General features: G+C 44.8%; 2 protein-coding genes across 5 annotated transcripts in view; one reads left to right on the top strand and one right to left on the bottom strand.

Moving 5' to 3' along the window:
* Nucleotides 1–10,921: 10,921 nt before the first annotated feature.
* LOC139042253 (uncharacterized) lies at nt 10,922–12,081 on the bottom strand. Its single transcript, XM_070499708.1, has 3 exons — nt 11,985–12,081; nt 11,299–11,842; nt 10,922–11,162 (listed from the first exon to the last, which is right to left on the bottom strand). The coding sequence occupies exons 1-3, from the start codon at nt 12,079–12,081 to the stop codon at nt 10,922–10,924; spliced, it is 882 nt and encodes a 293-aa protein (XP_070355809.1).
* Nucleotides 10,940–23,958, top strand: part of CSGALNACT1 (chondroitin sulfate N-acetylgalactosaminyltransferase 1) — a 342,149-nt gene continuing 329,130 nt past the window's right edge. For 2 of the 4 annotated variants that reach the window (XM_070499792.1, XM_044751081.2), the window contains exon 1: nt 10,940–11,078. The gene's annotated coding sequence lies outside the window, so the exon portion shown is untranslated. Of the gene's footprint in view, nt 11,079–11,486; nt 11,607–23,958 lie in introns of those variants that run through there. The other 2 variants (XM_070499794.1, XM_070499789.1) reach the window with 2 other exon arrangements.

Raw genomic sequence — 23,958 nt, 5'->3', positions numbered from 1 at the left:
ATACTTTAGTTGTGGGTCCTTCTAATTGTGGCATGTGCGACGCTGCCTCAGCATGGCCTAGATGAGTGGTGCCACGTCCGTGCCCAGGATCCGAACTGGCAAAACTCCGGGCCACCGAAGCAGAGCGCATGAACTTAACCACTCGGCCATGGGGCCGGCCCCTCCAAGAAATTTTTGTTATGGAAAATTTCAAACATTCTCCAAAGTAGAGAGAAGAGTATAATAAATGATCATGTTCTTATCACCAAAACAGTTTGCCAATCCTATTTTACCTACCTCCTAGCCCAACTGTTTTTTCTTTCTTTGTTTTCTGAAGCATTTTAAAGTAAATCATAGCTATCATATCATTAAACCCATAAATACTTGAGTATGTAAGTAAATCTTCTAAAAATTACATCTGCGAACGCGGTCTTCGCACCACTCCCTCCACATTAGATTAGAGACTGAGAGGGGGAGGGCCTTGCCAAAGCTGGACGATTAGTGTCAGAATGGGAGCGAGAGCCTTAGAGCTCCTAATACTTAATCCTGGATTCTTTCCCCATAAGATGTTGCCTCTGAAGATCACCTACTTACTAGCTAGAAAGAAAAAAACCTGCCACTAGATTTTCTCCCAGTATCTTACTCAGGAATCATCTTGGGAGATGTTACGAGTGTAAATTCCTCACCCCGAACCCTGGAGAATTGAATTCCTTAGGGCTTGGAGGAGGTGGAGCCAGGAGCTTGCTGGAGCCAATTTATACTGGCTCTTGAGAACCAATCATTAAATTTTAAGGAATTTTATGAGCCAATGATTTAAAATCATTAAAAATTAAATTATATAAGCTTACAATTAAATAAATTATATTAAAAACAAAGATAATAAGTATTCAGAACTCATCACTTCCTATGGACTTTACAGTGACCCATGCTCCTAAGGTTGCGTCCATTGTATCTTGGTGGAAGCACTGTGCAGTGGTGTCGACTGTGCCCCACTGCATGTTCAGGAGGAGCTTGAAATCGGCCACCTGGGAGCGTTCACACCATGGAAATCGGCAAATACAAGCTGGGCTTGGTTTATTGTTTTGTTGATTGCCTAGACTTAAGAAAGTGATGGAGAAAATGTCAATAATGCAGATTAAATTTAAAAGTATGTTATGTCTATGGCCATCACATTTCACATAGTACAAAATATGAGAAAATATTCTTCCAATATCCAAAAACTATTATACAGTTCAGCAAAGAAGTCTCTCACATCATTAATAAATGATGTTTCACTTTTGTTTTACTCATTAACGTAAATGAACATATCCACCAACATTCATGTCAGGGCTACACTTGTTCATCAATTGCAGCCATACGTTGGCTATAGGTACAAGAGTTTAGCAAAATGAATTAAGCATTCTGTGAGAGTCAATTAGGGCTATAAAATTTCTAATGAAGAACATTCTTGTATTATTAACTGTAAATTGTGTACTACCTATCCTTTTTATCACCAAAATATGTAATATACTTACGTAGGTAGAGAATGCCTACATTGTTTGCTTTTTTGAGTTTTTTTGGAGATCTAGTTGTTAAACATTTTCTAGCATACCTCTGGTGCAAAACAGGAACCTACGTTTCACATGAGCATCCCAGGTATTCCTGTGCCTACTAAAATTGGAGAACCACTGTTTTAGCCATTAAGCAAAAAGGTCTGGAACATTTAATTTAGTCTCCAAAGGTTCTTCCTGATTCTTACTGAAAGCAAGACACAGGATGTGTTCTTTCAAACGTAGAAGCCTATTTTAGATTTTCAAATTAATTTAAAAATAGTTTTATAGAGGTATAATTAATATACAATAAATGGTGCATATTTGGAGTATACAATTTACTAAGTTTTGACATTACTAAGTTTTGGCAAAACCATCACTGTAATCAAGCTTGTGAACATATCCATCAGCCCCAAAAGTTTTCTCCCGCCCTTTTGTAATTCTTCTCTTCTACCCGTTCCTGCCCACCCCGTACCCAAACAACCACTGATTTTCTTTCTGTCACTATAGATTAGTTTTCATTGTCTAGAATTTTATTTAAATGAAATCATACAGTCTGTACTCTTTTTGTTTTGGCTTCTTTCACTCAGCATAATTGTTTTGAGATTCATCCGTGCTGTTAAGTGTCTGAACAGTTCATTCCTTTTTATTCTGAGTAGTACTTCATTGTATGGATTCAACAAAATTTCTTTATTCATTCAACTGTTGAGGGACATTTGGGTTCTTTCCAAATAACGCTGTGTGAACATTTGTGTATAAATCTTTAGACATATGATTCCTTTCCTTTTGAGCAAATATCTAGGAGTGAAATGGCTGGATCATATGATTGATAGATGCGTCAGTTTTTAAGAAACTGCCAAACTGTTTTCCAAAGTGGCAGGTGCCAATTTTTTTTCTTGTTTTTGGTAGTGAAAAAAGTATGAGTGGTTCTGACATTGGCTCAAGATTTTCATGTGAGCTCTCCAACCAAGCTTGTAATGCAACACCACTCAGACTATATATATACATATGTTTTGGTGAGGAAGATTGTCCCTGAGCTAACATCTGTGCTAATGCTCCTCTTTTTACTTGAGGAAGATTGGCCCTGAGCCAACATCTGTGCCAATCTTCCTCTATTCTGTATGTGGGACCCTGCCACAGCATGGCTTGACCAGTGGTGTGTAGGTCTGCACCTGGGATCCAAACCTGCGAACCCTGGGCGGCCAAAGCAGAGAGCATGAACTTCACCACTATGCCACTGGGCTGGCCCCTCAAATTATGTTCTTTAAATGATTACTTTGCCTTTATTTAGTGGGAGTGGGAAGAAACTACTTTATGGCAATAAACAATGTATAGCATTAGAGTCGCTTATTTAATTTACTTCATTGGCTGATGATAAATTTGTTTGAATGTATTTTCTATTTTTCTGCAGTTCTGGTTTTCACTTCCATTTCCTTTTGTGAGTATGCGAACCAGATAACATCTAAGGAGGTATATTAAAGGGTTTTAAATTTTGGATAATAAAGAACTCATTCACTTCAGTAAACATTATTCCATATGTGATTTTATTTCAGAATTTTGACTGAGGCAACTAATTGCTATTTAGTACATATACACTGACAACATACTCGACAGAGATGTGTGTGTGTGTTTATTTTCATACTCCAGAATTTCATCTATTTCAAAAGTGGAGAGACCAATTCCATTTACTCAGGCTAACTGGGACCATGGTTCTGATTTATTTTAGTGCTATGTTATTCTCCCCCTATAGATTGTTACTTCAAGGACCTGCCTGCCTGGTCTCTCAATTTATCTGGCTCTGAGTGGCCCCGTTAAAGAAAGTCTAAAAGCTAAGACTAGGCATGCTATTATTATATAAACAGACTTTGCGAAACCCCCAATAGCCACAGTTAATCTCCAGTTATTGTAACTAGCAATTCAGGGCTGCATTAGGGTTTCTGCAAGGAGATGACCACAGGGAACTCAGACGAGGAAACGTTTTCCTGTGCAAGTGTGACGGCATCCTAATCACTTCAAAATACGGTGTTATTTCCCAATTTTTCTCAGAGTGGGTTGCCTGGTGGCAGGACCAGAAAGGAGGGTGAGCTGAGCCACTGCTGAGTCCAGCTTGAGCCTCAGATAATCTCCCAGGAAGAGCTGGCCCCAGCAGCCTCTTCCTTCCCCGGGGAGAGAGGCAGCTCATGCAAATTACCTGAGTTAAGGGACAAACGCCCAATTCTCTTTTGATGAAATTCAACTGCAATATGGTATTGTTATTTTCTTATTTTGTCGGTAATGCCATATTACTCTGAAAAAAGAATGGAATTGTACATACAGCAATAAGCAATATTCCCCCCCGTCCTGGGCATTATTCTCAAATACATAGCAGAAGTTATGCAGAAGTGCTCAGAAAGCCTTGATCAGTGAGAGAGCAATTTGTCTCCCTCTGCCCCATCGAGATAAAGGCTCCATCTGGAAGGAAGCATTGTTTCTAGATCCTGGGACTGGGCATCTTCCAAGATGCTAGTGAAAAAGAAATTAGCAACGAGAAGTATCTGTCCTGTGAGAAGGAAAAGAAACAGAAAAGCTTCTCTGTTTCGTTAGGTTAACACTGTTAGCACAACTCTGGTCCTTGGCTTAATACATTGAGAATACATAAATGACGTTGACTGTCTCCTCAATCAGAGTACAAAACATAGTGTCATGTGACTAAAGAATAAAGCAAGTGGCTGAAGAAGCAGTTCCACTAATTGAAGTCTCGTTAAACTTTCCGTTGCAATACTCGGCTTCACTTCCTAACCAGTCGCGTTCAGAACGGTGGAAGAGCACGTGCGGCGTGGTGGGGGAGCGCCCGGGCCGCGAGTCAGGGGGCTGGATCCCAATTCCGGATTCACCTTGTTCTCAGAGGGCAGTATTGGAGAGGTCAGTGCTTCCCAACTTTTCTACCACAAACAACCTATTTTATTATGTTTGCCCTGTAGGCACAATGTTTTTAGAGATTTTACCAGTTATCTAAACTCCTTTATCTCAGGCATAGACACAGGAACCCCAGGGGTGTGTCCATGGGGAAAGGAAGCTGGTCTGGTGTGAATCCTGGCCCCACAGCTTGCTAGCTGTATGACCTTGGGAAAGCCACATAACCTCTCTGAGCCTCAGCTTCCTCAGAGGGTGTGGCAAGTATATAAATGTATATATGGCATAGAGCAGTGCCTGGAACATGGTAAAAGCCAAAGTCTTAACAATGACAATGATAATGACATTGAACTAACCAGATAGAAAAGCTGGGTCTTCTGAGAGTTGGCTAGCAGGCCCACCCACAGCGTCCAAAGGGATGCAGCAGACTTTGGTCTGAGTGACGTTGCTGTGCCTTTAAGGGGGTATGGGAGCGGGCAACAGGAGTTTGGTACAGAGACAGTACTGTTTTTCAGGTGCGGAGATCCAAGCCGTTTGTACTTGGGCTGTCAAGGTTGGAGCAGGGTTCAGTTGGGGAACAGCACTGCAGGTGCAGGAGGTGAAACTGGGAAAAAAAACAAGAAGGCATCAAAGGTTAGACAGCCAGATGTCAAAGCAGAGGTTGTCCTTAGAGAACTCATCCAGAAAACTAAGCCCACTGCTTGTCAAAAGAAGGCACTGAGCGGACAGGGTGAGGCTGGAGGCAGGCAGATACTCACGGTGGATACAGGCTGAGGGCAGCAAGACCAGTGGCACCCCCGCCCCACGGTAGGGCTGTGCATCCTAAAAGATGACAACTCAGGGCTCGAACCCGTCTGGGTCTTCAGATTAGCGGTCTTGAGATCCTACAACAAAAATGACTTTTTCCACTTGTAGTGACATTATTTCTCTGTTTCACCTCTGATCCATCCAGATTTTAAACAAAAATTCACCATTATCGAAGGGATATAATAAATGTACCGTATTGCTTGAATTACTGATATGGTTGTGATGCTAAAAAACATTCAGGATCAGTAATCATGCAGGCACCTGTGCACCGTTCACGGCTTCTGGCTGTTGTTTTCCAGACCAAGACTGATGACATGCTGGCTCCTCTGTGCACAGTGACAGGGGCGCCATTCACATCCCAGAAGGTCCTGGGATGTCATCAACAGCATTGTGAAACGTCATTGTACCTGCACAGATTTTATACGATTCCAGTGAAAAAACAGGGAAACTTTTCATATTGAGTTAGCCGATACTGTCCTATTGTGGATAAATATATCTTTTCTGTTGGGTTTTTGAAGTGATGATAATGGCTCATCTACAGCTAAAGCAACTTCTTGACAAAACCAATGGATGCTACAGAAGTTTATGGTTTGTTTTTTTTTTAGGAACTTCTCCACACGCTTCAGTATTTTTTGTTTAGAACTTTATGCTCTTAACAATCACCCACCTTGTGAAGCTCCCTGGCTCTTAAGACACTTCATGGTTCTCTCGTCTTTCTCACCATTCCTTCCCGTTTCCTTTACAGAAGGTCTTTTCTTGTGCTGTCAATTTTAATGTTCCCAGCACTGTGCTCTGAGCCACCTTCTGTCACTTTATATATTTTCGCCAGTAGATCTTTTCATTCTCATGTAAATGATTACATTTTTTGACATGGAGGACTCCCCGTACTCTCTCTATCTCTGGCCTCGGCCTGTCCTGAGTTCTAGATCTCAAGATACCTGTAAGCTCAGGCATTTCTCACACTGATTTTCCTGTTGCCTCAAACCAACCCTAATTCATCCTCACATCCCGAGACGGAGCCGGGGGCGTGTTGACCTCCCTTTTCGGGCCTCATGGAGGAGATGGGCTCTGAACAAAATTAGGGTTCTTGCCGCAAGCAAGAAAGGCTGTGGATTAGGCAGCCTATGGTGTCTGCTCATATACACACATTCCCATCCCACTACAATCCATGTAGTAGGTTCCTTGTCTGGCATTCAGAGTCCTCTATATCTAGACTTAGGCCACTTTTAGACTCTTACTTTCTCCCGAAATGTCCCCTGCGTTCTGGCCACGTGGATCACCATTTTCAGGACATGCACAGCACTTTCCCATCTCTGCTTCACTGGTCAGGCATTATTTCTTGGATCCCACCCTCCTATTTGCTCTGCCTGTCAAAATCCTGCTCATCTTTCAAGACCTATCTGAAAAGCCACTTCTAACATGAAGCTGTCAATGGGCACGTGAGGAATCTCTCTTTCTTTGCCTCCTTGGAATTCCTATAATATTGTGCTCCATCTTTCCTACTAGATTTTAGGTCCCTTGAGGTTAAGGACTGTGCTTAGTCATTTGGTAGTTTCCACAGTGCCTGGCACACGCTAACTGCCTAACCTACTGCCGTTGCATGAATAATGATTTGGCTAAAATATTTTCTGGTTGTAGTTACAAAAAAGCCAAATATGTCTCAAATAGCAAGGGAAGCGATACTGCATCACCTCGTTTGAAGGCCTAGTCCCCCTCAGGCACAACAGACCCCTGGTATGCGCAGGTCTTAGACACATACAACAAAAGGAAAGGAAGCGCTCTTGTTTTTGAAACTGCTGAAGCTGGTAGCCACGTCACCATCTTTGCCTTTCTCTGTCGTTTTCATTTTGGGTGGGTGTCCCGCTTGTCTCTTCCCCTTTAGGCATTTCAGTAGCTTCTATGTTTGAACCTACTGATTTTAACTCTCCTCGCCCTTCCTATCCCCAGGCTGTTTTCTCTGTTCAGCATTAATATTTTACGTAGTAGCTCTCCTGTTCTAACAGCCTTGAGCACACCTTTATACGTCCTATTTCTACTGTTGATAAATACAAAAAATCTTATCTTGCAATAATGTGTGTCATTGAAATGTTTCCTCTCATTAAAGGAGATCTTACCATGGTGTATGTTGATGTGTGAAGGGCACAGAGTAAGGCCTGGGAGTGGGCCAGGACTTGGCACATAGTGACTTAAACGACAAATGATCTAGTTTTTAAAGAAGATATAATAATGTTTGAGAAGAAACAACAATAACAATTTAAAATAGTCTGTCCATCAGAATTAAAAAATTAAATCTAGAGTGAAAGTTAGAGCCCCAGAGGGACTTGAGTTATCCAAGGGAAAGGTTGGAAAGCCAGTGCTCCCATTCCTAAAGACAGGCTGGGGGAGCTGGATCTGTACGTGGCTGAATTAGTGCAACTGCTGGAGAAATAAGACACCGTTCTGAGCCCATCTGTGTTTAGGTCTCTGGGTTTTATGTCAGGTGGATGCAGACCAGATATGGGTTGGTCTCTGGTGTGTCCCCACTCTTGTTTCTCTGTAGTTCCCTCTGTACCCTTTTTGTTTTCTTCTACAGATGGGGTGGCAATGTTGAGTGCACAGAAGTGGAATGGAAAAGTCGACCTGTGAAGCCCTCGGTGTGCTCCATGACTTTTATGGGAGGTCTCCTACACGGTTGATAGCTCCAGTTATCTGTCATTTGGAGAAGAGAGGTTGGTAGGGGTGCCGTGAGGGGAGCACATCTTCTCCTTCTAGTCCTCCTCTCGGACTGACCTGGAGAGAAATGGCACGGACGACGCAGAGTGTAAGACTGAAAATATTATGCGCCAACTCATTGATTTTGATGTGTATACTTAAAGATGTAAATGTGAAACATCCAGTAGTTAAAGGCATCCCTTATTCAGTCAACAAATATTCACTGAGCCCCATTATGTCTGAGTTACAGTGCTTATGGAATGAGGGCTTGAACATGTGATATTTTTTTCTAGAAAAACAAAGCTTGCCTTTTTGGGTCAAACATCATTTGTTTTACTCATGTTAAATGGAAACCTATTTGGAAATATATTGCATGTTTTCAAGATTTCTGGAGTAGACTATATGGAATGTAACTGGCTCCCATCTCAGTGACTCACCGCTCAAGTGGTTCTGTCTGGCCAATCTTCATGCTTGAGTACAACAGACCCGCCTCTCCCATCTAATGAGCTATCTTTGACTACACAGCACATTTGCTGTGAGCTGAGAAATCAGATAACCCTGATTATTATGGCTATTTAAAGTAAGAGTCAACTCAACTTGAGTGACCACCTGAGTGTGTCTCTTAGAAAGTTGAGTCATTGAGTTTTAATGAATGAGCTCTTTTGGCTCCTGGATGGCTCTGGGTCAGGGTTCTCAAAGATCCTGGTGAGACTGAGAGGCCTGCCCCTGAACCGTGTGAAACATTTCTGTACTAGAAATTTAATACTTATGTAGTATACACTTAAGCAAGTTATTAAACAAATTGCATATTATAATGTACATATTTTGCATTTTACAAATGTAAAAGTTTGACGCTTTATGTATTGTTTTAGAATATATTTTTACATGGACTTTTTCCTGCAAGGGGATAAAACCACTCTGGCATCATGACTTATTTCCAGAACTTTCTATATATTCCTCATGGTTACCACATTATGAGCATTATATTAAGCTACCTTTATAATGTGCTTGGAAATTCACATAACACATTCTGATTCTTAAATAATTATGTTTATGAAAAATGTTTAACAGCATAAGAACACTGTAGCTAAGAGCTAAAATTCATTTAGAAAACTTTTATTTTTCTTTGCAGTAAGCCTTAAAAGCTGGTTTTTAACATCCGGATTTGGTGTTCAACCTAGGTATTCTGGTTGTTTGGTCTCTGAAGTCTAAAGGGACCCATCCTCGTACTGGTTTCGCAGTCTCGAAACCAGTTGGGCATCATGATGGAACGGGAGCTGCGGAGGTGAGCTGGTGGGTCATTCCCCTCACACACCGCTGCTCTGCTAATCATGGACACTAAGTGTGGCTGATGCTGCTTCACAATAGCGGCCTGCAAAACGATAATCTGAATACTATCCACTAAATAATAACTGAAGTCACATCTACTTTCTGGGTAGTACATCAAGAAAAATGTATCTTTTCTCACATTATGATATGACTTAGTTTCATAACTTTTTCAACTGTCTTATGTTTCCATGTACTAATTATTGTCCAAATGTACCAAGAGGCACCAAACCCTTAGCCACATTGATATATGCTCTTGGATGTATGTTAGCTCTATAGTGAGACAGACTCGATATATATTGATGGATACTGATGTGATATATATTATGTACATTGCTATGCTGATATATTAGTATCCTAACTGAAAAAGTTTGGGAAATGGTCACTTCAGGTACCTTTACAAGTGTGTTATGAGCCCCTAAGGGACATGTGGTCAGTGCTGAAGTGACGGCCCTTTTCTCCTAGCTGACAGGAACAGAGACAACTGCAGCAAGGAGGGCTCCTCCTGCACGTTCCCCGAGCCAGTCCACATGAACCCAGAATCTGAGTCCAATGGTGTGTGAGCACGGCAGGCCCTACTCAAGTCCTTGGCGCATCTTCCAAAACAGAGCCCATGCTCGAACCCTATTATATAGACATTCTGGAGACATCGTTGAACAGAGAGATGGAGACACCTCAGGGGAGGAAAGAGAATCAAGGCTGTAACAACCCACCGATCAATACCTAGAGGTGTGGGGGTGTTTCAGTGACAGGTCGAAGGCTCTGAAGAGGTTACTTGGTTACTTAAAGAGTGCTCGATTATGCAGGCCCTAACCTTTACAAACCTGTCACCAACTCCACCTCCATGTAGCCCCTCCATCTGTACATGGGGATTGTTGTACGATTTAATGTATGGAGGAGGTCTGGCCAATGACTTGCACCTACATATATGTGGACGCTGGGTGAACTATTTATTTATGACCGCCATTAACATGCAACATATTGGGACAGTAACAGGACAGACATTGTATTTTTCATTCATTTGGTAAACACCTGATTCTTCCCTCTTTCCCAAATCCCAGTTGAGCTGCTGTGGGAATCTCATGTCACAAGGGTGAGTAATTCACTCAGGGGTGTGGGGGTGGGGGCAGAGCCATCTGAGGTCCAGGGCAGCCCGGGTTGGAAGGAGGGTGGACCCGGCGGGCTGGGGAGTCTGGCAGGAAGCAAGGCTTTCTTCAGGGGTGCTTTCTGCAGGTAAATAAGTGCGTGTTGGCTGCTTCAGGCAGTTTTCTCCAGGGCTACTATCCTGTACCCACATAAAGTCCCCCGGATGGGCACTTTGAGCATTCTGACGGCCAGGCAGCAGCGGGAGGACTGCACTGGGAGTCAGAGGACGGGTTTCCAGCCTCTGCACGTTGCATCTGTAGGTGGAGAGAAGATCTCTTTCAGCCTAAAGATAACTCCTCCTGAGTCTCCTTCTTTATACGGAGAATTGGGCCTCATAGTCTCCCCAAACTCCCTCTCCTCAGGGAAGCGCTGGAGCATGAAAATAAAAGCCGACCTGCGCCCCCGGGGCTGTATGCCTGCGCGCGCGCTCGCGTGTGTGTGTGTTGGGGGGGGGTGCTTTTATTACTACCCAGTACCCCACTTGCCCGCTTTCCATCCGCCTCCCTTCCTCTCCTAGGCCTCCCAGTGGCAGCCAGTAGTTCTCGCAGACATCACTTCCCCACAGTGGTTGGTGGGGGCTCAGAACTAAAGCGGTTTTCGACCTTCGCTGTTGAGAAAAGCTCCGGTGAAGGCGTGTAACTGACCAGGGCAGCAAAGACCCCGATGCGGCATGAACTCTCCGAAGTGCAATTCGCAAAGTTTGGGCAGGTAAGTCGCCCGAGGAGACGGGGGCAGCCCAGTGAGGGCGCGGGAACAGAGCGGGCGGGGGGAGCAGGCCTGGGGAACTCGCTCCTGAAAGAGGAAGGTCCCCATACTTGTGGAACAGGCGCCCGACCCACTCTGTCCTGGGGCGCCGCCGCGCCAGTGTCCCAGCCCCTTCCCTCCACTCCGCCCGATCTCAGCGGCCGGTGCCGCCCGAACGGCCCACCTGCAGGGGCCCCCGCTCTCGGGCGTGCCGGTCACGGTGGCCAGTGCGGCCGAGGCGCCCCGCTCGGCCCGGCAGAGGCGCGGGGGGCGGGAAGCGGGGCGCGGCCAGCGGCACCCCCGCCGCTCCCACCGGCCGCCGGCGCCGGGGCCTGGCCGCGCCTCAGCCCGCCCGCCCCCCGCTCCCCGCCCCCCGGGGCCCTGGAGGCTCGGCGCCGCCGGAGCGGGAGGTGGAGCCCAGCCCGCGGCGGCGGCGCAGGGCGCAAGTTGGGCGCGGCGGCGGCGGCGCGGGCAGCCCGGGGGCGCGTGGCGGTGAGTCGGCGCGGCGGGCGCGGCGCCGCGCGGGGGCGTCGTGCGGCTGCGGGCCGCGGGGCCGGGAGCTGGGCGGGCGCGCGCCGCGGGGCCGGGGGCCGGGGGCCGGGGGCGCGGGGGCGGGGGCGCGGCGCCGCCAGGTGGACGCGCGAGCACGCGGGGAGGGCTGGCCGGCGCGCTGCGGTGGCTCTGGCTTCGCCGCGCTTTCTCGTGGCCTTCCGCTGTTTGATTACTTTCTAGAACACCCACCAAAGAGCAGCCTTGACACGCAGCCGCGTGACAACTTTGCTGTGTCGGGGTGTTATTTTGGCTGTGATGGAGAGGGTGCAGGGGGCGTGCCGAGGGGGGCGCGGCGGGCAGCGCTCTCCTGCCTGGCACCTGGGCGGTGGTGGCTGTGTCCGAGGGTCGCCGCGAGCGGAGGATGCCCGCAGGAAGTGTTTTGTGCGGTCAGCGGAGAGAAGCTGTCGGAGGGCATCGTTCGGAGTTAGGGGAGTTGAAGGGCGGGAAGGAGCAGGAAGGCTGTACAAAGAGGAGGCAAAGTTGTTGCTTCCGCGACGCTTCCTGCACCTGCACTCCCGGCAATGATGTTGAAGTTATTTTTTCATCGATGAGCAAAGCAAGAGTGGGGGCAGAGGAGAAGATTTTAACAGCAGTGTACATGCTGAAACCGGAGCCTGGGAAATGCTAATAAATGATAGAGTGGTTATTTGGCAAACTTCTTTTTTATTCTGGTTTTAAAGCCAGGAGTAGTTTTTATTTAAATGTCATTAGATAGGTCTAGATAATAAAGATAATGAACTATTCTTTCACATCTTTTTACTAGAAATTTAAACAATTCTCCTGGATTTCTTGGATTTTGTTAACGTTGTTCGTACAAGAAAGTCATAATTATCGTAGTGTGACTTGCAACATTGAGCATTAATAAGCCCTGCGCGGGGCTGTCATGTTGCTAATTGGAAGGAGAAAAGTCTTTCAAACTTGGAAATAGAAGCATAAAGCAAAAACGTAAAGCCTTAGTCATCAAAACGTGACTTGAACGCGTGTAATAGTGCATAATGGCGTATGGGATCTGTGTGGTCCTCCCAGCGAATGTCAGTTCCTGGAAAGCAAGAGACGGGCCATGCCCACTGCAGGAACCCAGTAAGTGTTTAATAATTCCTCTACAATGAACTACCATACTACGTGTGCTATAAATTACACAGTACTGAAATGCTTTAATTCTGTTCATCTTTGTGTTTCAAATCTCCTATGTCTGTTTGCAAACTGTACTAATGGGGTTCAAAGCAAAATCTCAAGCGTTGGGATTCACCCGTTTACCCTATAGTGGAGCCAGCATTTGCTTTGCCATGTGGGACGCCTGGGCTCCAAGCAGCCTCTCCCATCTCTGGACTGTCTGACCTTGGCCCAGCCACTTACCCTTACCCTTTCCCAGCCTTGGTTTCCTACTCTGTAAAGTGCTAATAATATTCCTCACCTTCTGGAGATGTTAGGCAGAATGAAATAACGTTTAGGAACATATCCCAGTGCCTAGAGCACAGTAAATGCTTTGTAACTGTCATCTCTGGTCTTTTGTCTTCCTTTACTTTTAGGAATCCCTAACACTGACGTGTTTCAACATTTATTTTTTAATTTTTAAAATTTTTTAAAGATTTTATTTTTTTCCTTTTTCTCCCCAAGCCCCCCAGTACATAGTTGTATATTCTTCATTGTGGGCCCTTCTAGTTGTGGTATGTGGGATGCCGCCTCAGTGTGGTTTGATGAGCAGTGCCATGTCCGCGCCCAGGATTCGAACCAACGAAACACTGGGCCACCTACAGTGGAGCGTGCGAACTTAACCACTCAGCCACGGGTCCGGCCCCTGTTTCAACATTTTTTAAAATTTAAAATTCCTTCTATGCAGTCTTACTTTTCATTCACTCCCTCATTCACCAATCATTTATTGAAGAGCCTCAGGCGCCGCCCTATGTGGGTGTTTGGAAATGAGCTGACCTGGGGTGGGGCGGACAGTCCTTCAGGTTTGTCCTGTTGGTGAGAACCCATCATCAGGTCATATGATGGTGAATTGTACTCCCCAATCTTCCTATTGCTCTAGCTCTGTCCTTACTGTAATGTTATTTCGTTGAAAAGAAATAACAAGAAGCTCTGTGAGGGTGTCCATCTCTCCTGTTTACCAGCCCTGTGCCTGGCAGGGCGGAAGGGCTTAATGCACGTTTGCTGATTTGAAATATGGAATGTAATGAAGTTATTCTTCGGGTCGCATCCTTTTTTTTTTTTTTTTAAAAATATTCCTGATGGAAGGACCTTGAGATTCTCCATGATGGCTGTGCTGTCTCCTAGGGCTGCTAGAGGCTGTTATGGAAGGCAGCTCAGGTTGGCTTTATGACCTATTGATTTTGCCTCGTGATGAACAGTCTTACAAACATCTAAAGCCAAGTTGGAGCAGCGGCTCCGCCACTAGGGGCCTCCTCTGCACAGCGTATCACCCCGGCTGCCATCTATTGCCATTATTCTGTCCTTTAAGGTAGCAACGCAATTTAACTTCCTGGGCTCTCAACATGGATACTTTATTGGAAAGGGTCAACCTTGTGTGAAAAGCATTACCAAAGGCCTAAAAAGAAGTGAAAATGATCTTAAATGATGGACTCGGTACCGTTTCAGAATGACTTTAGAGTTAAAGGCTTAAAGGAGGTTTAAGAATTGGGCTTTTTACTTTGCACATCCTTATATTCAAATATGTGACTTTTTAAAACTTTCTAAAAAATCAAATACATGATTTTGGTCTAGCATTTTCAAGTTCTTTTTTTTTTTTTGATATGTCTTTGGTTGAGCTTATTTTTATCTTTTAATGTATTTAAAGTTGCTTTATTTCCTGAATTAGTTATAGCAGGTCACAACAATATCAGTCATTTCTCAAGGAGCATTATTCAGCCACTAGAAGCTCCTGGTGTCTTTTGTTTTTTAAAAGGGCCACATTAAATTCCACCTTTAAAAAATATGCCCTAGTACGTTCCAAGGTGCATCAGTGAAAGGCACTTTTCCTCTGTGAATTTTTGAAAAGAGCTCTTATTTCTAAATTCTAACTTGGATGAAGTTAGTCAAGCTTGAGACTATTGAACAACTGGAAGGTGTGCTGGTGTTTCTATTTGTCAGATATAATTTGCTATTTGATGGGAAAAATACTGACAGTGTATGGAAGCAAGCATTATTTCTGAAAATATTGCCATATTGTTTGCAAATGAATGAATATTATATTTTCAGATTTTCGGTGAAATTTAATTACAGTGACAAACTAAACACCATTAAAGTAAAATTAACAGAGGATAGTTCAGCATACTGTAGGCCCTAAGTCTTACCAAGGGGTTTCTTCTCTTGGTTAGCAGGATGTCTCTGAGTTCAGAAAATTATTAGACATCTTATTCTGATTTTCATGTGGTGGGATTTTAAACCAAACCCATCTGATTTTTGCTGTTTTTCTATCAAGGGCTGGAGGAGTATTCTTTAGGGAACCCAGTGAGAGGAATAACTTTTGTGTGAAGGTTGTAGGTAATTTTTGTTATTTCTCTCTGATTAAGCTGAATCTTTTGGGTTATTTTTAGGATTCTGAGTATATCAAAAAGTTACACAGATCCTGTTTGCGCAAACAAATGCTTCTCTAGAACTGCAGGAGTGTCGCTTTCTCCCTCAGACGTCCAGCTAGTGAAGGCCCTGGCGTCTCCCTGCCTCTCCTTCTCCCCAGAATGAAGCCGGGTCTGAGCGGAGCCCAGAGGCCTAGAGCTTTGTGCAGAGCTGGTGCTTTTCTTGGGCGGGAGCCCTGGAGCTGACTGAGACTGTGGGTGCGGAGGTGGAAGAGATGAATGGGTCTTTATCCCTGGGAGTCCTTTTCAGGAACCTGCACTGGGCAGGGGCCTCCTGCATGGACAGAAATGGCAACTGCTTGCTAGAATCTGCAATGCAATGTTTTGAACCTGTCACTTACTGAGACATTACTTTGCTGCACAGATAATTTTTGTTGTTGTTTTTAGACAATAGAGAGCGTAACATTTGGTTATCCTGGGATCATGTCCGATACTTTGTTTGATTTTCATGCTCAGAGATTGTGATAGAGGAAAAGGGAAGCAGGAAACAGGGAGGAGGTAGATGGGAGTTGTCTGTTTATACCCAACCCTGGGGCTCCCCCAGGCACAGGGGCTCCCCAAGGCACAGGGGCACGAGCTGTGCAGCTTAATAGTAGTTGCTATTCCCTGGAGACTTGGGGTCTACTCATCTATTCTGCTAATGAAATTACTAAAATGATGGTCTTCAACTTAGATCCTGGGTACTCTCTAAAGTGACTCTCTACTTTTGCCTCCCACTCGTCAGAAACTTGCTAAAGTTGATGTGTCAGTTAACATATGTCAACAGGGCTGCCCTTTTGTGTAGATCATCCTGTGCCGGGGTGCCCGGTGTGGTAAGCAGAGGGCTGACGGGGCTCCAGCCCTGTTCACCTCCTCCTGGGCACTCTTGTGTGGCACAATCTGTACAACTGCGTGTGATGTTCTCGTGTGTCGAAGTGGTTAGAACACTGCCTGGCACGTAGTAAATGAGAGACACCTCACTGCTGGAGGTTATTATTGTTCTTATTATTGATGGCGTTGCTTTCAGAGTAGATCATTCTAGCAGTCACAATAATGTGGAACGGAAGACTCAGGTGACCTTAGTGCTTATTATAATGTTTGCAACGGCAGGTGATTCATTTCAGATTTCTTGTTGCTCTTCCATTATAGTTCTTGACGTGATAAAAATTGCTAACACTTAGGGAGCGCTTAACCACAGAGCAGCTGTTCTGCTAAGTGTGGGCCACGACTTATTCATTTAATCAGCACAGTCGTGTTAGGAAGCAGGCCCTGTTATTATCTGCATTTTACAGATGAGAAAACCAAGGCTTAGAGAGCGGAGTTATGTGCCCTGGGTCAGCTCATAGGTGGTGGACCCGGACCTTGAGTCCACGTCTGTCCGGCTCCAGGGTTTGAACTCATAACCTCTGTGCTGTCCTTTCCAGCATAAGTACTCATTGAATTGGCAACCTGGAAAATATCTTAGAGTTCTGAAGATTGACAAAACATGAAAACATTGATTTCTTAGATTATTGTATTTGTATCCACGTCTGGACATGATGGAGCAAGATGACAAATGAATTTTTATCAGTGAGTCTGCTTCAGCACTTTTTATTTATAGATTTTTATGTGTAGCTTTTTCTAGTAGCTCAAAATACAATTCAATTTAGTCCAACTTATTTCTGTACATTTAACTTCTTATCAAGGCACTTTGCAGGTGTGTTATAAGCAGAATTTATGAATAAAACCAAGTGAGTGGGGTGCAGAATATTAAGGTGTAAAGGATGGAGTCAACCATTCATGCAACAAATTATTTATTGTTCATCTCTTATATTAAGGCACTCTGCTAGACACTATGGAGATCATAAAGATGTGGTAGAGAGGAAAGCATTTGAGCCTTTGGAGCTGAACAAACTTGGGGTTTGAATCCCAGCTCTACCAGTTAAGGGGGGTCCTGGTCCCATCTTTGGACATCTCTGAGGCTTACTTTCCTTGTCTGCATAATGGGGATAGTAATACCTTATAGGCTGTTGCAAGAATTAAATGAGATGTAGAGGAAAAGCACCAAGCCACTGGAGGCAGGAGGTGTTAACCAATAGGGTCCCTTCCTCTCCTTTCTTCCTTTTTTTTTTAAACATTTTTTTGTTTTTTTTTAAGATTGGCACCTGAGCTAACAACTGTTGCCAATCTTTTCTTTTCTTCTGCTTTTTCTCCCCAAATCCCCCGAGTACGTAGTTGCATATTTTAGTTGTGAGTCCTTCTAGTTGTGGCATGTGGGATGCCGCCTCAGCATGACCTGATGAGCGGTGCCATGTCTGCGCCCAGGATTCGAACGAGTGAACCCCTGGGCCGCCAAAGCGCAGCACGCAAACTTAACCACTCAGCCACAGGGCTGGCCCCTCCTTCCTTCCTATCTGTCTCTTCCCACCTGCTCCCCCCCCCCCATTTACAGAGTAGGGGGTGGTAGATATAAAGATATCTCAAATCCAAGATAGACTGTGATAAACTCATTTAAAATGTTTCTTTCCGCTTCTCCCTCTTGGGGGCTGGGACAGACGTGGCAGTGGTGTTGGGGGATGTGTGAGCTGCTGCCACTGTAGGACTCCTATCAGCCTAGGTTGTTAGGCTGGCCAAAGGAGGATGAATTCCAGGAGGCAATGGCAGTTTGGAGCCCAGGAGAGGTGCCTATGGTGTAGAAAAAGGTTTGAGTCCAAGGAGTGAGGGTGAGGCTACTGGGGGAGTGGTCAAGAACTCAGGTCTCATGGAAACTGGAACAAGCCAGAAATGGAGTTTGAGGTGGGCTGAGTGGGAGGGGTGTGGGATCTAGGTGGAGAGCAAGGCAGGAATATGAGCAGCTTGTTCTTGAGGGGTGCCAGGTTGGGTCCCGTGGCTCAGATGCGCAGCTCTACACTGGGTGGACTCTGCCGCAGAGCTCGCAAGAGGGCTGCAGCCCTTCTGCCTCCCCGAGTTGGTGTGTTGCCTCGTATATACTTCTGGCTCCCTGGTCTCCTACTGCAGGGTTTGCCAAAGGCGGCACGTCCTCTCTCAGGAGGAGCTAAGTCAGAATTATTACTTGTTTTCATCTTCCCTTCTAGATCTTCAAGGGCAGCTGGTGTCACAGGAAGATAAGCCTTTTTTTCTTTTCCTCAGTTGGAGATTTGGTTAAATACACCCCGATGTGTTTCACGGTGAGGCGGGGAGCCAGGCCTGTGGGCCCCACCCAGGGTCCTGCTGGCCTTTCTGTGGTGTGGGCTGTGCTGTGAGGCCAGGGGGTGTTGTTAGAGTGATGCTCCTGGTGGTTTGGTGATAATGAGCTGCCTTGTTTGGTGTCCAGGGTCGATGCCGTGTGCGGTAGGAGGGAATGTGGGCTTCACAAAATCAGCACAGTTCGGGAGCGCCTGCCTCAGCCAGGAAGCTGGAGGCCTTGACTCATTATTTATTGTGCGTCGCCACATAGGCGTGAACCGGCTCTTCTGTGAATAAGCAAGCAGGACCTGCCCAGGTGCAAGAGAAGCTTGATTCAGGGTTTAAAAAAATGCAAAAAATTTAAAAAACAGTATTGAATTGGGGAACAGTTTGTTTAAAGCAAGTCACTGGAATTTTCCAAAGCCCATTTTATAGAATTAATAGAGTGTATTAAAATGAAATGAATGAGCAAACTTGAAAAAAGCAACAGAAAGGTAGCTTTGTAGGAAGAGAAATAGTCCTTGAAGTGAAAGTAAGGTGGTTCCTGTGGTTCCTGGGAGGATGAGTGGAGGGAATGTGTGGAGCGCTCTTGTAAGTGAGCAAACCCGGCGGCAGTGGGCTCAGGGGGCGCCGCCTGGAGGATGCGCTTGGGCGGCGGAGTCGCTGCCCCAGGTTCACAGCGCCGCTCTTCCTTCACTGTGGGCTGGCACACGGTACTTAAGTCTTGAGATCCCCATCTTCTCATCTGTAAAGTGAGGGTCATGTGCCTATGGAGACTTCCATCTAAAGCTTGTTCTTTGGGGCTGTTCCTTTTGTTTTTTCACTAAACTCATGACCCGTAGATTTCTGGGCCTGAATAAGAGGCGAGAGCCGAGTTTGAGGAGTTGTGGTTTTTTTCCTGTATTTCCCCTCCAGATGGAAGTGTAGAAAAGTTGCTGCAGAAGGAGACTCGAGGTTGGTGGAGAGGGGATTCCAGAGCCAAGCACTCTGTCGCCAGGAGCAAGTCCTTAATCCCTGAAGGAGGAGATTTAATCACCGAGGCTCAAGGGCCATTCACGTGCGGAGCAGTGAGGCTTGTGGACTGTGAATGAGTTCATCAGTCCAAATGGTGGCCGAAGCCAAAATCTGACCATAAAACTGGTTACTCTGTTGGGTTAAGTAAGGTGATTTAACATCTTGGATCTTGGGTTGTCTCAAAAATTGTTTTTCTTTGTAGAGAGTATGCTATTCACTTAAGTAAGCAAAAATCCTGAGTGTTTTCTGTGAATATCCTTGGGCATACAGGAACATCTATGCGGCTTCTCTGGAATTACCTTTTTGTCTTCCTCTGAGAATGAGTCTGGACCAGTATCTGGACCAGCCTTAGTGTGAATAACGGAGGCCGTGAGAACATCTCCTTAGACTCTTTATGCAGAGTGGATGTCTTCACGTTCATGTTGTCATGGAAATGGGACAGGAGAAGATGCAGCTTTTTGGTTTCTTTCTGCCTCAAGACAGTGGCCTCAGGAACCACCTGTGGAAATGGTTTGCTCACTGGCTACTAGCACTGTGATGTTTTTCCATCCTCTCACGGTGGTGAATTTTATTGGTGGCCACAGGGTGTCCAGTGAGTGTTTTCACTTTTCACCAGGGTGGGGAGGTGGAGGTGGGTACAGGTCCTCTGTGGACCGTCTGGTTGCCTGAAAGCCTGAGGGGGTTGTGGTTTCCGCTTGTGGAGATGGTCCAGCCTGGGGTGCAGGTGCATCGGAGGCACCAGCTTCTTTAGACTTCTTTCCCTGGTCTCCATAAGTGACTGTTTGATTATTTTGGGGGCAAATGTCACGCCTATGTGAAATGGACAGGTATTACTGCTATTCTTAGTCACTTAGGAGTGAGAGTCGGAGAATGAATGGAGAAGCTTTGAATAAAGCTGGCTCTGTTCATTTATTTTATCTATACGAGCTAGAAATCTTAGAAATGGCAAATTCGTGCATTTGAAAGGGGCACTTGAGTCCTGGAGGATTTGTAGACTTGTCAATGACCTGGAGTTAGAAGTAATGGGAGGACCATTGGTTAGTGAGAATACACCAGCAGAAATAATATTATCTCTGAGATCACCTGGTTTAACGTTAGTATTTTGCAGAAGAAAGAATAGCGTGGGGGCTGGCCCCGTGGCCGAGTGGTTACGTTCGCGCGCTCCGCTGCAGGCGGCCCAGTGTTTCGTTGGTTCGAATCCTGGGCGCGGGCATGGCACTGCTCGTCAGACCGCGCTGAGGCAGCGTCCCACATGCCACAACTAGAGGAACCCACAACTAAGAATACACAACTATGTACCGGGGGGCTTTGGGGAGAAAAAGGAAAAAATAAAAAAATCTTTAAAAAAAAAAAAAAAAAGAAAGAATAGCGTGTTTGAGATCATTTGGACTGTCTCCATATTTTTCAGATGAACAGAAAAAGGCCCAGAGAGGTGAAGTGTCTTATCGAAGATGACCCAGCTACTTAGTGGAATAACATTGTTAGGAATGGAACCCAGATCCCTTGTTTTCATCATGCTGCTGTTGCTGGGCTGTGGAATGTTCTTAAATACCGTGGCTGGCTGGCAGGTTATTTTAGATGCCCTACAGTGATGCCGCCTACACAGCTGCCTGCTCTCAAGTTGTTTAGAGTCTGGTTATGGAGCTCGTGCTGTGTGCTTGACACTGTGCTCGGTGCTAGAGACAGGTGGATGAAAAGACAGGGCTTCTGACCTCAAGAAGATCACAGTAGAGTGAAATAGAAAGGAGGGAATGTATTATCAAGCTATGGCTTAATGACATGTGGAATATCTTCCCTGGGGACGGTAAGCTGTCAGTGCCTGCCTCAAGGCCAAAGGGATTGGTTTTTATTTCCTGTTGATTTTACAACATCAGAAACGTACATAATGGCAATAAGTTTCATGAATCAAATTGACTCTAAATGGTCTCAGCTTCATCTGTTGCACATTACCTAGTGGATTAATATTTGAAATCCTTTGTTCTTTGCATTTCAAATCCATGATCTTTCTGGAAACTCTTGGTCAGAATAGTTCTGGAAGTTTGTTTAGGGACTTAAGTAAAAAATGAGATTGTTTATGCCCAAAGAGAGATAAGATGTGGAGATGGCTGTCGTTGCAGCTAAGTCAGGAGTTGAATAATTGATTTTTCAATTAAAATGAGGGCCATCTTTTTCTCCAAGGAATGCAGAAATAGCAGAAGGTTAGGAAGAAATTTATGTGCTAAACATGCTAAACACTATTTGGAGCACTTTATTTGTGGAATTTTCTGTGCCTGTGTGAGGAAGATTGGCCCTGAGCTAACATCTGTTGCCAATCTTCCTCTTTTTTTTTCCTCCCCAAAGCCCCAGTACATAGTTGTATATCCTAGTTGTAGGTCATTCTAGCTCTTCTATGTGGGATGCCACCACAGCATGGCTTGATGAGTGGTGTGTAGGTCCATGCCAAGGATCCAAACCTGTGAACCCTGGGCCGCTGAAGCAGAGCACGTGAACCCAACCACTTGGCCATGGGGCTGGCCTTTTTGTGGAATTTTTGTAAACCCATACATAAATATTTGAAGAACTGAGATTCATGTATATGAAATTCCTTGACTGGGTCAAATGACTATGCAGGCAGAACCCACATTTGGACAAAGGTCTGTTTGCCATTCAAGCTCCTACTCCCCAAACCGCTGTAGTGCCTTCATGAGGACCAAGTGTAACCCAGCATTATATGGCGGCAGGCATTGTAGTGGCTTTTATGTCATCCTTGGATGTAACACTGCAGACTCCTGGAACATGGGAAGCATAGTGTACCCAGTTTTTTGATATATTCCAAGGAGTCTAGCACAGTGTGTAGACACAATAGGTTCTCTATCAATATGTGTGGAATGAATGAATGCAACAATTTAATAGTCAACAGGGTTGGTGAGAAACCACGTTCTCAAAACGGTGAATTGCCTTCTAGGATCCCTGTTTTTGAGCATAAAGCTGACCTTGGAGAAACCGAACAGATAACCCACCCTTAGAAATCTCTCTCTATAATTTGCAGTTCATAAGCATGCCTTTTTAAACTATATTCCTGCGTACTGTTTTCTTACTCTGTGTTTTCCTAAAAGTCACCTATAAACACATTATGTATTCATAATCTTGTGGCAGGCTGGGAGGATTTGATAGAGTCAGGAAGGCTTCCAACACATTAAGTGTTCTTGAACGTATTCAAAAGGAGGACTAATTATCTAGCTGAAACGATAAGAGAGATGTTAGCTATCTTGACTCACTGGGGTTGTGACAGCAGCGAAAGCGGTTAAGAAAAGACAGCTTTGAGAAAGCGCACAGGTGATCCATTTGAACCAAGTTTTTTATTAAATCTATGGTGTGCATGTAACTAGCGTCTGCTGAGCCAGAGGACGGGACTAAACGATGCATTGCGTGTCTGTGGTTGGAGTGGTCACGCGAGAGTACGCGGCTGGTGCTCGCAGTGGGCGCCCGTGAGATTTCACATTTAATGATTGTGCCTTTCCTGTAGCCATCTGTCTCTCTCTTCAATAAGCAATATTCCTTGTCAGGCCTGATTTGTGTACATTGATTACACCATTATACTTGTTAAATATTAAAGGATTTTCTCCCTTGTGTGAAGTCTAATTAGGCGAAGTGTTCAGTGTGAGCCTAGCATGATCATTCAGAATAAGAGCCTGGTCATTACCTGTGACGTACCTCAGCTTCCTGGATCATTTGTCTTCCCCACCCCCCTTTCAGGGTCCAGTGTACCAAATATGGTACATGTAAGTTTGATGAAGAGTTCAGTACTCTTGGGCCATTCAGAAGGGTCATACTACAAAGATTATGAACCCTTGTAAAAATGAATGGAGAAATTTCTTCTCTATAGTTTGCGTTTTTTATGAATCAGGCTTATGAGCAGATATATCTATTGAAATTAATTTTACTCAATTAAAGCATCTTAAAATAGCTTTAAAGGATGGAAATATAAGGTACGATGATGTTTGGAAGAAGAGAATGCCAATCAGTAAGAAGTCACATTTGATACATGCCACAGTATTTAAAATAATGATTTTAAATATTGAACCGCTATCACCTGAAGCTCCATGTGGTGGTCCATTACCTACTTTCCAACTTATTTCTTCTGTACAATCTAACTCAAAAATTTATTTGCATCGTTGATTTCACAGCAAGCATTTTATTAATACAGGGCCAAAAATAAGATTACAAATCACTAGTATCTTTGATAAGTTATGTAGCATCATTTTGAGATAATTGCTGTAATGAATGTTGTCTTTTTTGAGGTGTTCATAGTACTTTTTTGTTTATTATTTAATTTTTTAAAAAATCTGCAGTCTGCTGTGAGCGTGTACAAACACACGGGTATACGCGTGCTCACGCGTGTAATCTGCGGCTGATTGGCATGAACCAAATTAGGAATAGGCCCAGTTTATTGCATGTTATTCTCAGGGAGAAAAGCTTGTAAGCCGTAAGTGCCATGTAATGTATGGTTATCAGGTTAATAGGTTTTTCCCTCTCCATGGTCCCAGCAGCTCATCTTGGGGTTTTGGAGAGTGCCTTTA

This window comes from Equus asinus, chromosome 27, assembly GCF_041296235.1.
Source record: "Equus asinus isolate D_3611 breed Donkey chromosome 27, EquAss-T2T_v2, whole genome shotgun sequence".
NCBI classification, from domain to species: Eukaryota; Metazoa; Chordata; class Mammalia; order Perissodactyla; family Equidae; genus Equus; species Equus asinus.
Note: the sequence above shows the minus strand (reverse complement) of the source record. Positions and strands in the feature narration are given on the sequence as shown.